Source organism: Chrysochloris asiatica, unplaced genomic scaffold, assembly GCF_000296735.1.
Source record: "Chrysochloris asiatica unplaced genomic scaffold, ChrAsi1.0 scaffold00194, whole genome shotgun sequence".
NCBI classification, from domain to species: Eukaryota; Metazoa; Chordata; class Mammalia; order Afrosoricida; family Chrysochloridae; genus Chrysochloris; species Chrysochloris asiatica.
The window spans coordinates 2,138,361-2,153,097 of NW_006408712.1; the positions used below are offsets into that span (position 1 = coordinate 2,138,361).

The 14,737-nt window shown below is 39.8% G+C and overlaps 1 protein-coding gene across 2 annotated transcripts in view; it reads left to right on the forward strand.

Annotated features, from left to right (window-relative positions):
- The window catches only part of ABHD12B (abhydrolase domain containing 12B), a 65,357-nt gene that overhangs the window by 28,843 nt on the left and 21,777 nt on the right, over positions 1-14,737 (forward strand). For both annotated transcript variants that reach the window (XM_006872346.1, XM_006872347.1), the window contains 4 exons: positions 2,141-2,171; positions 6,699-6,744; positions 6,843-6,972; positions 7,408-7,445. In XM_006872346.1, the coding sequence (XP_006872408.1) occupies positions 2,141-2,171; positions 6,699-6,744; positions 6,843-6,972; positions 7,408-7,445 (245 nt within the window). The remainder of the gene's footprint in view (positions 1-2,140; positions 2,172-6,698; positions 6,745-6,842; positions 6,973-7,407; positions 7,446-14,737) is intronic.

Consider the following 14,737-nt stretch of genomic DNA (forward strand, 5'->3'; position numbering starts at 1 on the left):
TAGTCTGTCTTCCTCTCCAAAACTCCCGTTCAGATCTTTTCCTTAGCAATAAACAGTTCAGGGCTGGCTGTGGCCGTTTTGTGCTGCTGTTTGATTTTTAAGTGGAAACTGTTCCTTTAAATTTGAGGAGATCAGTGCGCATGTGGAGTAGAACCCTCCTGGGATGGGGTGGGATGTCCACTCCTCAGGCACTCCTTCTCGTCACCAGAATGGAGGTGCACAGCCAGCAAGGGAACAATGAACAGATACAAAAAAAAAGGAAGAATGTCCACACCTTTATCCGTGAGGATCCTTCAGGTATCCATGGTGGCTCTGAACCTTTCACCGCTCCATCTCGCCCAAGATGGCCACTCTGGGAGCTGCTGAGCCCGATGGATTAGAAAGCACTAGATTTCTTGCTTCTGCTACAATTTCCACTGGCTGTAAGCCTTCAAACTTTCTAAATACTCCTTTATATGTGGTTCTAAATACTCCTTTACATGTGGTTCAGAGTTCTGGGACTGTCCCCTGAACCTGCTTCAGCCAGTATTCTGTGTTATTGCTGATGGAGGTCCTCACTGTACTTCTTGCCAATCCACCATCAAGTCCCACCCTTCTTGTTCAACTTGAATGACTATCTTCTCATCTTTCATGATGTTAGGGAAATTTTATTCCAGTAACTCTTGGACAATATTCTCTATGGGTTTTTTATTTTATTTTTTTTAACTCTTCTTTTTCTGGCACTCTGATTCGTAAGTTATTTCTATTGATAGTTTTCCACATAAATCTTAGTCTTTCTTCAGACTTTCATGTTCTTTATTCTGATTGTTCCTCTGCCATTTGATTATTGAGAGATTATCCTTCAAACACAGTAATTTGGCTCTCCATTGATTAAACTCTATTTTTTTTTTTGCACTTTCAGTGTATTGTCTATTTCTGAGATCTTTATGTTAATCTTCTGGCTTTCTAATTGCTTATTTTGTATGGGTTTCATTTTGTCAATTTGCTCCTAATTTTTTACGTAGATTTCCTTGATTTCATCTGTAGCACTAACTTCTCCATAGGAGGGTTTTAGATTTCAGACTTTGGCAAGAGGTAGAACTGAAGCGCTCACTAAATTCGTTATTAGGCTAATTAACTGGGATGTCCCATGAAACAATGACCTTAAACCTCCAAACCAAGGCAAAGCCCAGGAGGTGTATTGTTGTTTATAAATAGCCTCAGCAGCTACATTCAGTGTTACTTCTCTTCTCCTTCAGTGTATTGTCTGTTTCTGAAATCTTGATTTCTATTAGCTGTTCTATGGTTTCTAATTTTTCATTTATTTTATCAGTGCTCTTGTAATGTTTTCCTGAATTCTTAAGTTGTTTTTTTTTTCTCTGTGTTCTCTTTGTTTTCTTTCTTGATCATTCCCTCAAAACATTGAAGATACCTTGATACTTTTAAATTCCTTGTCAGGTAATTCTGCTATCATTTCTGGTGTTAAATTTTCTTACTCTGTATTTTGGTCACTTGTTGAAGTCCCTGTCTTGTTTCTTCATGGAATACACCACTACAAAATGTTTTGCCTCAGACATTGTACTGGTGTTATGATTGTATATACTGGCGTGTTCTTAGGCACTCAAATCTGTCTCCCAGTGAATGTGGTAGAGGCTAAAAGTGTAAAACATTTCTGGCATCTCTAGGGCTGAGAGTCTTTCCTTTGCTTCATCTTGTACTTAAAGGCAGAGTAGAGAGCATACAGTCATATCTGTTTACTGCAATTTTAGCTACATCGCCCTTGTTCTGAAACATGACTCTGTGGAACTTATTTTCCTTTAGCTTCTAAAGATACTCTTAGTCGTAAGTTTGTTAGTGGGAGAGTGGAAGGAGATGAACCATCAGTATTGCTTGTAATGCTTATGTTGAGAAGCATTAGCAGGACCTGGGCATTCAAGTCTCCTTAAAAGGAATGTTAGAACAATGGGGAAGCATCCATCCTTCATCCTGACAGAGTCAAGCTGACTTGGACACCAAAAACATTCCCTTTCTCCTAGTTATTTACTTCTCTAACCTAAAAAAGAATGGTGTGAGATTAGAAGCCAGCGACATGACAGTGATTTCAGTTTGTCATTCTAATTCTAATTCTTGCTCTTTATTTTATTTTAAATCTCCTCTACAGGGCAGCCTGTCACCGACTTAAGCTAGTGAAGGTAAGTAAGTCTGAAGAGGCCTCAAGATACCAATTTTATAAGTCTCTATAGGAGTCCTGCCAGAGTGCTCCTTGGAGGCCAAGATGGCCAAACTTCGTTTCTCATACTTCGGACACACTGTCAGGAGGGACCAGTCGTTGGAGAAGGCTATCATGTTTGGTACAGTGGAGGGACAGAGAAAAAGAGGAAGACCCCCAATGAGATGGATTGACCAAGTGGCAGCATCAATGGACTCAAGCGTGGCAACACCAGTGAGGTTGGCCCAGGATCGGGCAGTGTTTCTTTCTGCTGTGCATAAGGTCACTATGAATCAGTACCGACTCGATGACACCTAACAACAACAATATAAGAGTCCTGGTGTGATGCCATAGAATAAGCACTTGACCTCAAGGTTGGTTTGAACCTCAAAGATGGCAGTTCAAACTCGCTAGCCGTTCCTTGGAAACCCTATACAGGGTTGCTGTGAGTTGGAACTGACTCAACAATACTTAACAACAACAGTTCTAGACTACAACCAAAGATTTTTGTCAGGTCCTTGGCTTGACAGCATACTGAGGGGGAATCCCAGGGCATCAGTGGTCAGGGGGAGGTGTTGTGTCAGGGACTCAAAGTCCTACCTCTGCACTTCTCTTGCTGTGTTGATTATGGGGAATCAAAACAAAATGTGAACAAATCTGGGTCCCAAAATGCTTTCCTGAACTGATTATATTCATTGCCGGTGGAGTTGAAGTCACTTTGATTTGCTTCTTTTGAGGCAAACAAATGACCACTCCTAAACAAAGCAACCTGTTTCATGGTATGGGATAAAGACACAGATTGTTGTTGTTTGAAGAGCCATTGAATCAATTCTGACCCAGAGCAACCCTGTATGGAGTTAAGGTGTAGCTGGTGAGTTTGAGCTGCTAATCTTGTCATTTGAACCAACCTTGTGGTCTAGTGCTTTATCCCACAACGCCACACCAGGATTCCAAAGATACAGAATGTCCACTTTTAAAAGATACTGAACTCTGGATGAAGCCCCAGATAAGGTCTTTGTGGAGTAGGATGCTGGCCATCCCTTTGCTCTTTTTGCTAAGCTGGACATGACTTCAGTTTGTTGGGACAACCCCTGAATTTACACATGTGAAAAAAATGGCAGGGTTTCTATTCAGCTATATCTGACTCAAAGCTGACAGGGCAAGCTATCTGTTTCTCTTCTTCCACACCCCAATTAGGCTGTCTCTGCTGGAGGTGACGGTGCTGCCTTTCCAATTATTGGCTTGTTTTATTCTTCACTTTATTGTGCTTTGCAGACACTGTGGTTTTTTGTTTTTTTTTTTTTAAATATATAAATTGAAGGTTTGTGGCAACTCTGTATTGAGCAAGTGCCGTTTTTCCAATGGCATGTGCTCACTTCAGGTCTCTGTCACATGTTGATATTTCTTACAGTATTTCAAACCTTTTCATACTGCCATTGCACACTTATAGACTATGGTACAGGGTTAATATGACTTTTGTAGGCACTGGGAGATAAAACAATTCATGTGGCTTACTTTATTGCAATAGTCACTTTATTGCGGTGGTTTGGAAAGGAACACATTTCCAAAGGGTATGTCTATATTGACCTGTGTTTACCACAGCACCTGGGTCCCTCCTCCCACATGCCAGTTTCCACCTCAAAATTCTTTCCTGATGTCGCAGTATTAGTGGGGCTCAGAATCTTACCAGGCCCACTGTTGTCAGCTCCTACTCTGTGGAGCAGTGCTGGGCTCATTGATGATTTGCCCTGGGACAATGATATCCAAAGAATTTTAGGTTTGCTTTCCACTTGGAACCTGCTCCTTGAACGTCTCATGTGTGATGGTGGTAACAACATGCCCTTTTCTCCTCCTCCCACTCGTGAGTGAATCTTATGCCACCTGTAGACCCAGAAAGAAGAAGAATTCTTGGTATGAAAGTAGCCAGAGCATGTTGTGGTAGGTAGGCTGCGTGGGGAGGGACAGCATTGTATAGAACAGGATTTCTTCATGCAGGCATCCATCTGGGCACCAAGTGCCTTAGTCATCACATCTCCCAGCATGGTCAAACTTCCTTAGTCTTCTTTCCTCCTCCAGGGTGGTGATTTCTTACAAACAAACAAATAAACTCTTTATCCCTTCCTCCATCTTTCCCGTCTTCCTTGTCTCATCCCTTCATCCACTTATCCATCCATTCATCACTTCAGTCATTTAATAATAGGTATTCTCATTTGTGTTCCTACCTAATCTTTATCTCTTTCTTTATATAAACATTTTTAATAATTATTCTTATTTATTTGTGTTCCTACCTAATCTTTATCTCTTTCTATACAATTTTTATGTTATTATGATTGTACCCGTTATATAGTGTTGCACTGCAGGAAAATGCACTGGACTGCAAGGTCGTTTTGCACTACATGGTTGACACTTTAAACTCACCAGCTGCTCCTCAGAAACTTTAAGCAGGGTCACTGTGAGTCAGAACTGACTTGATGGTGCTTAACAACCACCACCAGTTAAATACTTTTGTGTTGTTTTATTTTACTTAATATTATTTTATAAATATTCTGTTTTTGTAGTCATCATAGTTACAAATTCAAAAGTTGAATTGCTTTCACTTTTTGAATAGTTTACTTTACCATTCCACTGCTGTTGGATACACTTGATTAAGAAATGTATTTTAAAAAGCTGTTTCTACAGAAAACTTGAAGCATCTAGTTTGTCTTCATTTGGGTTTTCCCCTAGGAATAAATTCTTAGGAGTAGTATTTGTTGCTGCTGTTCTGAGTTGTCTTGTCAAGTAGTCCTTAAGCTATAGTTCCACAGCAACATAGGAATATTCCTCTATCCCTGTAACTAGACTGTGGTTTTCAAGGGGCTGGTGGTGTAGTTCAAGTAGATATAAAAAGTTCTATTTAATTCCTTATTATTCAATTTGTATTTAAAAATTCATAATGAGATTCAGCCATGCACATTTATGATGTAATAGGGGAAACTTAGTGTTTAGATCGAGGCAAACTCAGCTGTAAATCCTGATTCTGAGTGAACTGTACCTACCTTATTAAGAGTCCATGTAGCACTGTAGGATAGGCACTGGAACACAAGGTCAATTTGAACTGCAGAGTGGTGGTTCAAACCCACCAGCCACACATCGGAAACCCTATATACGGTTGTTATGGGTTGGAACTGAGTTGACAGAATTTAACAATAACAAATAGGAGCTCTGTAGCATAGTGGGTTATGAGTTGGGCTGATAACTGGAAGGTCAGCAGTTCAAACATATCAGTTGCTCTGTGTGAGAAGACACTTTCTGCTCCCATAAAGATTGACAGCCTTGGACACTCTATCCAGGGTTGCTATGCATCAGTACTAACTCTGATGGCACATACTACCACCACCACCACCTAGCTCATAAGGACTGTTGTGGGTATTAAATGAATCTTTAACAGTTTAACTCAGAAGATCTTGGTCCCCTTTTATTGCCCCCCCCTTTTTTTTATCACTATATATGAGAGGGCCTAATGGAAAATGGGATTAAAAGATAATGAAATTTTTCCATGAGCTTTTTGAAGTCCTCTCATACATTTCATGTAATATTGTTTCTTTGTAGTCTTCATTTATTTACCAAGGATTGTTAGTGGTTTTATAACTTTATTTTTTATTGATACTAATTCTATATGTTCATCTTTAATGGAGTTATGTTACTGCTCTTTGTTTTCACAACTGTTTAGAGTTTCTATTTGTTATCTGCCTATTTTATAGCAAGATACTTATATTTTTAAAGTTTTTATTGTAAATTGAGTGTAAGTTTACAGGGTAGATTATCATTTTACATTTAATAAGTCATATTTTGTTTCATTGCAATGATTACAATTTCCTACATGTACAACCATTCAACAGCATTTACCGCTATTCCCCCCCCGTTTGTTCATGTACACATACAAAACAGAAAATACGTATTAGTTTAAATGTCTAAAGGGCCGCCAGGCTTTCTGAGTTCATGGACTTAGAGTCTTCAGCTACTCTATCTTTCTATACTATCGCCTCTGCCACCATCTCTGCTGTCTCCACTTTGCTGGGTAGGATCTCATGCTCCACTCATGCTCTTCCTTCTTGATAAATATGAGGTTCCTTCTACCTGAAATGGAAGATTAGCCAGATACTTTTCATACACCAACTCTTGTGGTCTTGCCAACAATTCTGAGTGTCAAAAATTCCTTCTAATTTTTCAGAATAATATTTAGATACTTAAATGTTAAATAACTTGCCTGAGAATTCACAGCAGGTATGTGGCAGAACCAGGACTTGGCCCAGGCTGCTTTAAACTCTTCAGTGCAGCTTTCTAGCTTTCCCACCAAGTTTGATGTCAAATTTAAAATCAAACAACAGGTTTCAAAAGGAGACTTTTTCTGTGCCTTTCAACCCATCATAACTAAGAATATGAATGTGTCGGGGGAGGAACGGGAATTATCAAACTGCCTGTTTTGCTTACATCTTCTATTTAAAGTGATAACAGCTCCTTTATCATTTAGGTACTAAGTGATGGTGGCTTTCATGTGTTGTATGCTGACTACAGAGGTATGTGTTAAAATGATGTATAACGATTTGTCAGATAAACAGTAGACTTATGATGATTCCTCATAGGTAGCGATACTGTTTGTCTTTTCTTGTGCCAGGATTTGGTGACTCCACGGGCAAAGCCACAGAGGAGGGACTGACCATGGATGCAGTTTATGTCTATGAGTGGGCCAAAGCAAAAAGTGGTACCACCCCTGTGTGTCTCTGGGGTCACTCTCTGGGAACAGCGTAAGTGGGGTCTGAAGATGCTCTGCTTCTGCTTGAGGTGTGGGTCCTTGGATCTTAGCATCATATCAAAGGCAGCAATGAGTAGTGGACAGAGCGCTGAGCCAGGAGCAGGGACCTTTCTTTGGTCTCTCCTCTACCCTACATGTGGCTAGAACCCCCATGATTTCAGTGTGCCTGTTTGTAAAACAAGGGAGTATTTGGGCATCTTTGACGCTAAAAGCCATACCAAAAGGTCTCCTTGATAATTTTAAAGAAAAATGCTCTTAATTTAGGGTCTGCACAACATCTTGAAATCCTGTGCAAGTTTTGTATGTAGTGTGTTTTCTAAGCACAGGAACCTGAGCTTCTGTCAGATGCTCATACTGGGTGCTGTATTTCGTACTGTTTACTTGATTGTAAAGTCATTGTTTCATGTACCTACTAATCTCTTTACAGAGTTGCAACAAATGCTGCAAAAGTCCTAGAAGAGAAAGGTAATAAAAAATACTTAAATGATAAAATTTCTTGGCTTGATGTGGAGATACAAAAACATTCGAGACGGTTTGCACATTTAGAACACAAAGATAACTACACATCTATACTTGAGAGAATTTCTGGCAGTGTAACAAATGTTCTATTAATTTAATATAAAATTATAGCTGATTTTAAAGATTCTAAAATTGAAAATAAATACTGAAAGCTCTTTTGAAAAAAGTCTCTTGATTGAAAAAGCTCTTTGAAAGAGTTCTCATGAAATCGTGATTAAAAATACTAACGCTGGGGTAATAGAAACAAAAGGAGAGAAAGATTGTACAATGTGAAGCAGTAGGCAGGACTTGCTTCTGCAGCCCTTCTTATATATCAGTATTTCCCAAATGTTCTGAGAACTACCTGTACTAGACTCCTTTGGGAGTGTTTGTTACAAACACAGGTTCTTGGATCCTAACTGACTTTATGAATTAGAATCTCTGGGAATAGGGATAGGTGATTTTGATCTCCTGAAATTCACTTGGTATGTTGTTGTTGTTGTTATGGGCTGTGGAGTTAGTTCCGACTCATAGCAACCCTGTTTCCAAGGCTGTAAATCTTTACGGGAGCAGAAAGCCTCATCTTTCTCCCGTGGAACAGCTGGTAGTTTCGAACTGCTGATCTTGTGGTTCACAGCCCGATTCATCATCACTGTGCTACCAGAGCTTGCGAAATCATTTTAAAGTAATCCACCTGCTATACACAACTTTAATTGCTTAGGCAAATCAGGTAAACATTATTTTAGTGGTCCTCTAAGTTCCCACAGAGCCCCACCCGTCTTGTGCATACCTCATTCCCAACTGATAGTGTTGCATTGTGAGAACTTAAGTCCATTGGTACATTTTTATTACTCTACTTAACTCCCCACTGCCCAATAGCTTGCTATAGACTTCTTCTTCTTCTTCTTTTTTTTTTTTGACAGTCTTGACATAGGGGTTAAGTGTAGGCTGTAAACATAAACTACAAGATCAGTGGTTCAACTCCACCAGCCGCTCTGCAGGAGAAAGATGAGTTTGTCTGTTCTCATAAAATTTACAGTCTCTGAAACTCTAAGATGTTTTACTCCATCCTGTAAAGTTCTGGTGTGGCACTGTGGGTTAATGCGCCAGACTGCAAAGCCGTTTGAACTGCAAGGTTGCAGTTCAAGCTCACCAGCTGCTCCTCAGAAACCCCATACAGCGTCGCTATGGGTCAGAACCAACTCGATGGCACATCACAACAACAACAATAGTGTCGCTATGAGTCCGAATCCACTCAATGGTAGTGGGTTCTAGTCATTATTCTAGAAATGCACATGTATCCTTGATGAGCAGCTAAAGTAAATGAATAATGTAATTCCATTTAGCATCCCCCCCAACTTAGGAACTCTTACTGGCATGTATTTTAAATTTCTGTTTATTACACAGTCTTTGTGCTTTATAACTTCCTGTATCTCTGAGCTTTCATCGGGATATTTGTTCTGCCTTTTTTATTAGTAATTAATTCCCTTAAGTTGTGGTCTGAAATTGTGTTTATTTCACCTTCAGTTTTGAAGGTTATTTTCACTGGACATAGAATTCTAAGTTGGCAGTAATTGTATTTTGACACTTTGAAGATGTCATCTGTTGTGTTCTGGCCTCCACTATTTCTTTAGGAACCCTGCTTGTTTAGTCCTACTGTTGCTCCTTTGAAGATAATGCTTGCCCTTTCTTCTGACTAATTTTGAAATTTCCTGTATGCCTTTGGTTTTCAGCAGCTTTTCCATGATTTTCTAGTAATGGTTTCTTCTTATCCTCCTTGGTGTTCATAAAGCATCAAGTCTGTGGCTTAATATTCGCCAGTTTTGGGAAATTATTAACCACTGTATCTTCAAATGGACTACTGTGGTGCTATTGGATAAGCACTGGACTGTGTGAACCACAAGGTTGGTGGTTCAAACCCACCTGCTAGCTACTCCTTGAAAACCCTGTTACAGGGTTGCTATGAGTCAGAATCGACTTGACAGCACCTAACAACAACATATGTTAAAATAAGAAGCCCAGATAGCAGAGTGGGTTAATGTGTTGAGCTGTTAATCACAAGATCAGCAGTTCCAATCCCCAGCAGCTTTGCTGGAAAAAGATGAGCTCTTTGTTTCTGTAAAGATTTACAGCCATGGAAATCATATACAGGATTACTATGAGTCGGAACTGACTCGATGGCACACCACCACCACCACCATATCTTCAAATATTATGTCTGCCATTCTTTCTTTTCTCCCTCTGTAACTATATGTATACTATATATGTCCTTCCCCGTATGCCACCAGTATTGTTTTAGTTTAGTTATGCTTTAGTTTAGTTTTTTCAGACCTTTGATGCAGTGCACTCATTTTCTTTTCAGCCGAAACTAATAATGTATTTAACTAGTCAATTGACTTGTTGATTTTCGTTACTGTATTTTTCTATTCCAGAATTCGATTACTTTTATAGTATTCTGCTGACATTTATCTTTTCAATTTTAGAATATATTAATAATCTGTATATATTTAAATTATGTACCTATATATGTAGCACTTGTGAGTTAATGTGTACATGATTTAAATGTAATATCACTATTAATCTTAATATTTTAATACATATAATGCTATTTTATTATTTTAAATCCATATATAATATGCTCCTATATATAGATTTCTTGTTGATCTCCATCACTTGTTTTTTTGTTTTTGCTGCTTTTGGGGTCAGAATTTCAACTTCTTTGAAGGAAAGATATTTCTAACTCTCTTGGAATATTTTTTTGACATTGGTCCTACAAATATTCACTGATTTAGTAGCCTTCAGATGCCTTGCAATAGTCACATCCCACAAACATATTTTCTATTTGTTCTCAGAGGAAGATGTTGGTTAATATAGCTTAGTCAGCCTCTGGCACATTCTTAGCAGTGGACTGGTTGTGTTCTTATAAGAAGATAATGAATTCAACTACTTATGGGCATAGAAGTCCTGGTGTGGTACTGTAGTGTAAGCACTGCAAGATCAGCAATTCAAACTCTTTGAAAACCCTATACAGGGTTGTTATGACTTGAAACAAACGTGATAGCACTTCACAACAACAATAACAACAACAACATGTACATAGAAATTCCTTGTGCAGACAGAGAAGTTGTGAAAAAATGCAAATTTTCATGCTCTCCCTTCCGGAGCCTCAGACTCACGCTGGTGGTGGTGTTTTTGTGTGTCCTTGAGTTGTTATTAGTTGTTGTTGAGTTGGTTCTGACTTACAGGGACCTAGGTCAGTTTGAACTGTGAGGTCGGTGGTTCAAACTCACCAGCTGTTCCTTGGATACCTTACACAAGGACACTATGAGTCGGAACCAACTCCACAGCACATAACAACAGCAACGTGCACAACAGAACAAAGCACTGCCTGGTCTTGAGCCTTCCTTACAGTGGTGGTCGTGCTTTTCTTATTCTTGAGCCCATTGCTGTTGTCACTGTGCCAGTTCATTTCACTGAGGAGCTTCCTCGTGTTCGATGACCCTCCACTTTACCTAGCATGATGTCCTTCACCAGGGACTGGTTCCTCCTGATACCATGTCCAAATCATGACAGACAAAGTCTATCCTTCCTGGTCTCCAATATTCTGGTTGTACTTTGAACACAAGGAGCTCAGGTAGCGTAGCGGTTACGAATCGGGCTGCGAACCTTAAGGTCAGCGGTTCGAAACTACCAGCTGTTCCGCGGGAGAAAGATGAGGCTTTCTACTCCCGTAAAGATTTACACCCTCGGAAACCCTATACAGGGTCGCTATGGGTTGGAACCGACTCGATGGCACATAACAACAACAACAACTTTGAACACAAGCCTTGTTTGTTTTTCTGGAAGTCCATGGTACTTTGAATATATTTCTCCAACACCATATTTTAAACATGTCAGTTTTTCTTTGCTCTTCTTATTAATGTTTAGCTTTCATGTGCATATTGTTATGTGCATGGAGTCAGTTCCGACTCATAGCGACCCTGTACCGGGTTTCCGAGGCTGTAAATCTTTATTGTAGCAGAAAGCCTCATCTGTCTTCCGTGGAACAGCTGGTGGTTTTGAATTGCTGACTGTGAGGTTAGCAACCCAATTTGTAACCACTGCGCTACCAGAGTTCCTTATGTGCATATTAAGCAACTGAAAATATGAAGGGTAAGACTTACCTTAGTTCTCAAACTTTGCTCTTTAACGTATTAAAGAACTCTTCTGCAGCAGATTTGCCTAATGCGGTCCATCCTTTGATTTCTTGAGGACTTCTTGAGTGTTGATGTGGATCCAAGCAAAATGGAGTCTTTGACAATTTGAATATTCTCTCCATTTATCATGATGCTGTTTATGGGTCAGGTTGTGAGGATTTTGTTTCTTTACTGTGAAATCCATACTGGAGGTTGTAGTCCGTAATCTTCATCCCTAAGTATCCTTTTAAAGTTCTCTTCACTACCTGCAAGCAAAGTTGTATCATCTGTATGCCGCAGGTTTTTAAAGAGTCTTCCTCCAATCTTGATGCCGTGTTTTTCTTCCTATAATCTAGTTTCTCAGATGATTTGCTCAGCATACGGATTGAATAAGCATGGTGAAATGTTGCAACCCTGACGCACACCTTTCCTGATTTTACACCATTCAGTATCTGCTTGTTCTGTTCAATTGACTGCCTCTTGGTCTATGTGCAGGTTCCTCATGAGCACTATCAAGTATTCTGGATTACTCATTCTTTTGCAATGTTATCCATAACTTATGTTCTACACAGTCAAAAACCTTTGTATAGTCAATAAAACACAGGTAAACATCTGTTCACATCTTCTGAATTCTGCTTGAGTTTCTGACAGTTTCCTGTTGATCTTCTGTTGCAGCCATTTTTGAATTATCGTCATATTAATGATACTGTTCAATGTCTGCATTCCGTTTGGTCACCTCTCTTTGGAATGGGTACAAATATGGATCTCTTTCAATTGGTCGGCCTGGTAATTGTCTTCCAAATTTCTAGGAATAGGTGAGTTAGGACCTCTGTCACGTCATCAGTTTGTTGGGAAACTCCAGTTTGTTTAGAACCTTGTTTTTTGCTAATATCTTCAGTGCAGCTTGGACTTCTTCAATACCATTGGCTTTTGATCATATACTACTTCTTTTCTTCCTTTCTCTCTTTCTTTCTTTCTTTTTCTTTCACATTTATTCAGTGTCATGATCAGACTATTAACATGTAGCAATCAACAACATGGGGGCAAAAAAAAAAATTCAACAACAAAAAACTACTTTAAAACCCTTTGTTGGAATGCTTTACAATTTCCACAGAACAGAAACTAAAATAATCTGTTACACAATTAGTCACAAATACAGTCCTCGAGTTCCCCCCCAACTCCCAATAGAACATGAGCATTGTCTAAAACATGTCCCCCTGCCACCACTGTGCTTGGCTGAGTTCACAAATCTGTTGTCACCTCTAGTTTTCCTGTCACTTCTCTGGCTCTCTTCTCCTCCTAAGCTTTGTTTCCTGGCATTCATTAAAACTTTCTGCCACTCCCATAGCTACTGCAGCTGCTTGAACTTCTATAGCCACCTTGGTTTCTTGATCTGACAAAACATTGACCTCTACCGCCATAAGGTGTGGTGCTGTGGGCTAATACGTCAGACTGCAAAGTCATTTGAACTGCAAGGTCGGTGGATCAAGCTCACCAGATGGTCCTTGGAAACCCTATACAGGGTTGCTATGGGTCAGAATCGACTGGACGGCACATAACAACAACCACCATCACAAGGACCAGAACTTCTGCTTCTAAAATGTCCTCCCTTCATGGGTCCAAAATTTGAAGATTGATGATTGTAATTGCCAAAATCATTGTAGCTTCTTCCACCTTCAAAATTGCCTCCATCATTACCAAATCCATTATAACCATCTCCACTGCCTCCATAAGGAGCTCTGGTAGCACAGTGGTTATGAATTGGGCTGCGAACCTCAGGGTCAGCAGTTCAAAACTTACAGCTGTTCCATGGGAGAAAGATGAGGCTTTCTGCTCCTGTAAAGATTTACAGCCTCGGAAACCCTGTACTGGGTCGCTATGAGTTGGAACCGACTCCATGGCACACAACAACAACAACAGCTGCCTCCATCTCTACCACCACCACAGCTGCCACCTCATCCACTGATGTTTCCTCCATGACCAAAGTTGTCGTTCCCACCAAAACCACCTCCATGGCTACTACCAAAGTTTCCAGAACCACTTTGACCTCTGACTCGAGGAGACACTAGCCATCTATTGCTTTGACAGGGCTTTCCTTACTTCACAGTTGTGGCCATTCACAATATGATCCTTCTGAGTAAAAGTCTTATCTACAGAGTCATGGTCATCAAAGGTTATAAAAGCAAAGCCCCTCTTCTTGCCACTGCCTCAGTCTGTCAAATGATTTCAATCACTTCAGTCTTCCTATACTATCTTCTTTAATGCTACCAACAAAAATCTTTTTCACAGTTAAGTGGGCACCCAGCCTTTGAGAGTATTCTCATGAAACAGCTGTCATTGGTTCTACCATTCTTCCATCCACCTTGTGTGGCCTTGCATTCATGTCTGCATCCACCTTTTCCACAGTATAAGTGACAAACCCAAAGCCTCTGGAACACTTGGTACTTGGATGTTAATAACCGCACAGTCCGTGAGCATCTCCCATTGCTCAGAATGGCACCTCAGACTCTCCTCTGTCGTTTTGAAGCTCAACTCTCTGATGAAGAGTTTCTGCAGCTGTTAAGGCTCATTAGGAGACTCTGACTTAGACATGATGATATCGAGAAAAAAACCAACAACCCACTAATGATGCTTCCTCCACACCATCCACAGGCAGCCATATAACAACCTTTTGAAATGGCTGATTATTGATCATTTCTGTTTGGTACAGTGAATCTGTATATAATTTCCAACTTTTAATGCTTTCTACATCATTTAATATTTTGCCTACATTGTTGGTAAGTGTCATCAAGTCAATTCCAACTCATAGCCACCCTGTAGGGTTTCTGAAGCTTTGAATCTTCATAGGAGCAGAGAGCCTCATCTTTCTCCTGCGGAGCAACTGGTGGTCTCAAATTGCGGACCTTCTGGTTTGCAGTTGAGTGTTTATCGTATATAGCCACCATACTATGCATTTTGCTCATGGAATCCTTCAGTATTGAAAATCCAGGTTAGATTTTTTTTTTTTTTTTTTTTCTTTAGTGTTTTCTGTTAGACAAATGATGAGCAAGTTCTTCCTGTTTGGTTTTCTAACTCCAGGTCTTT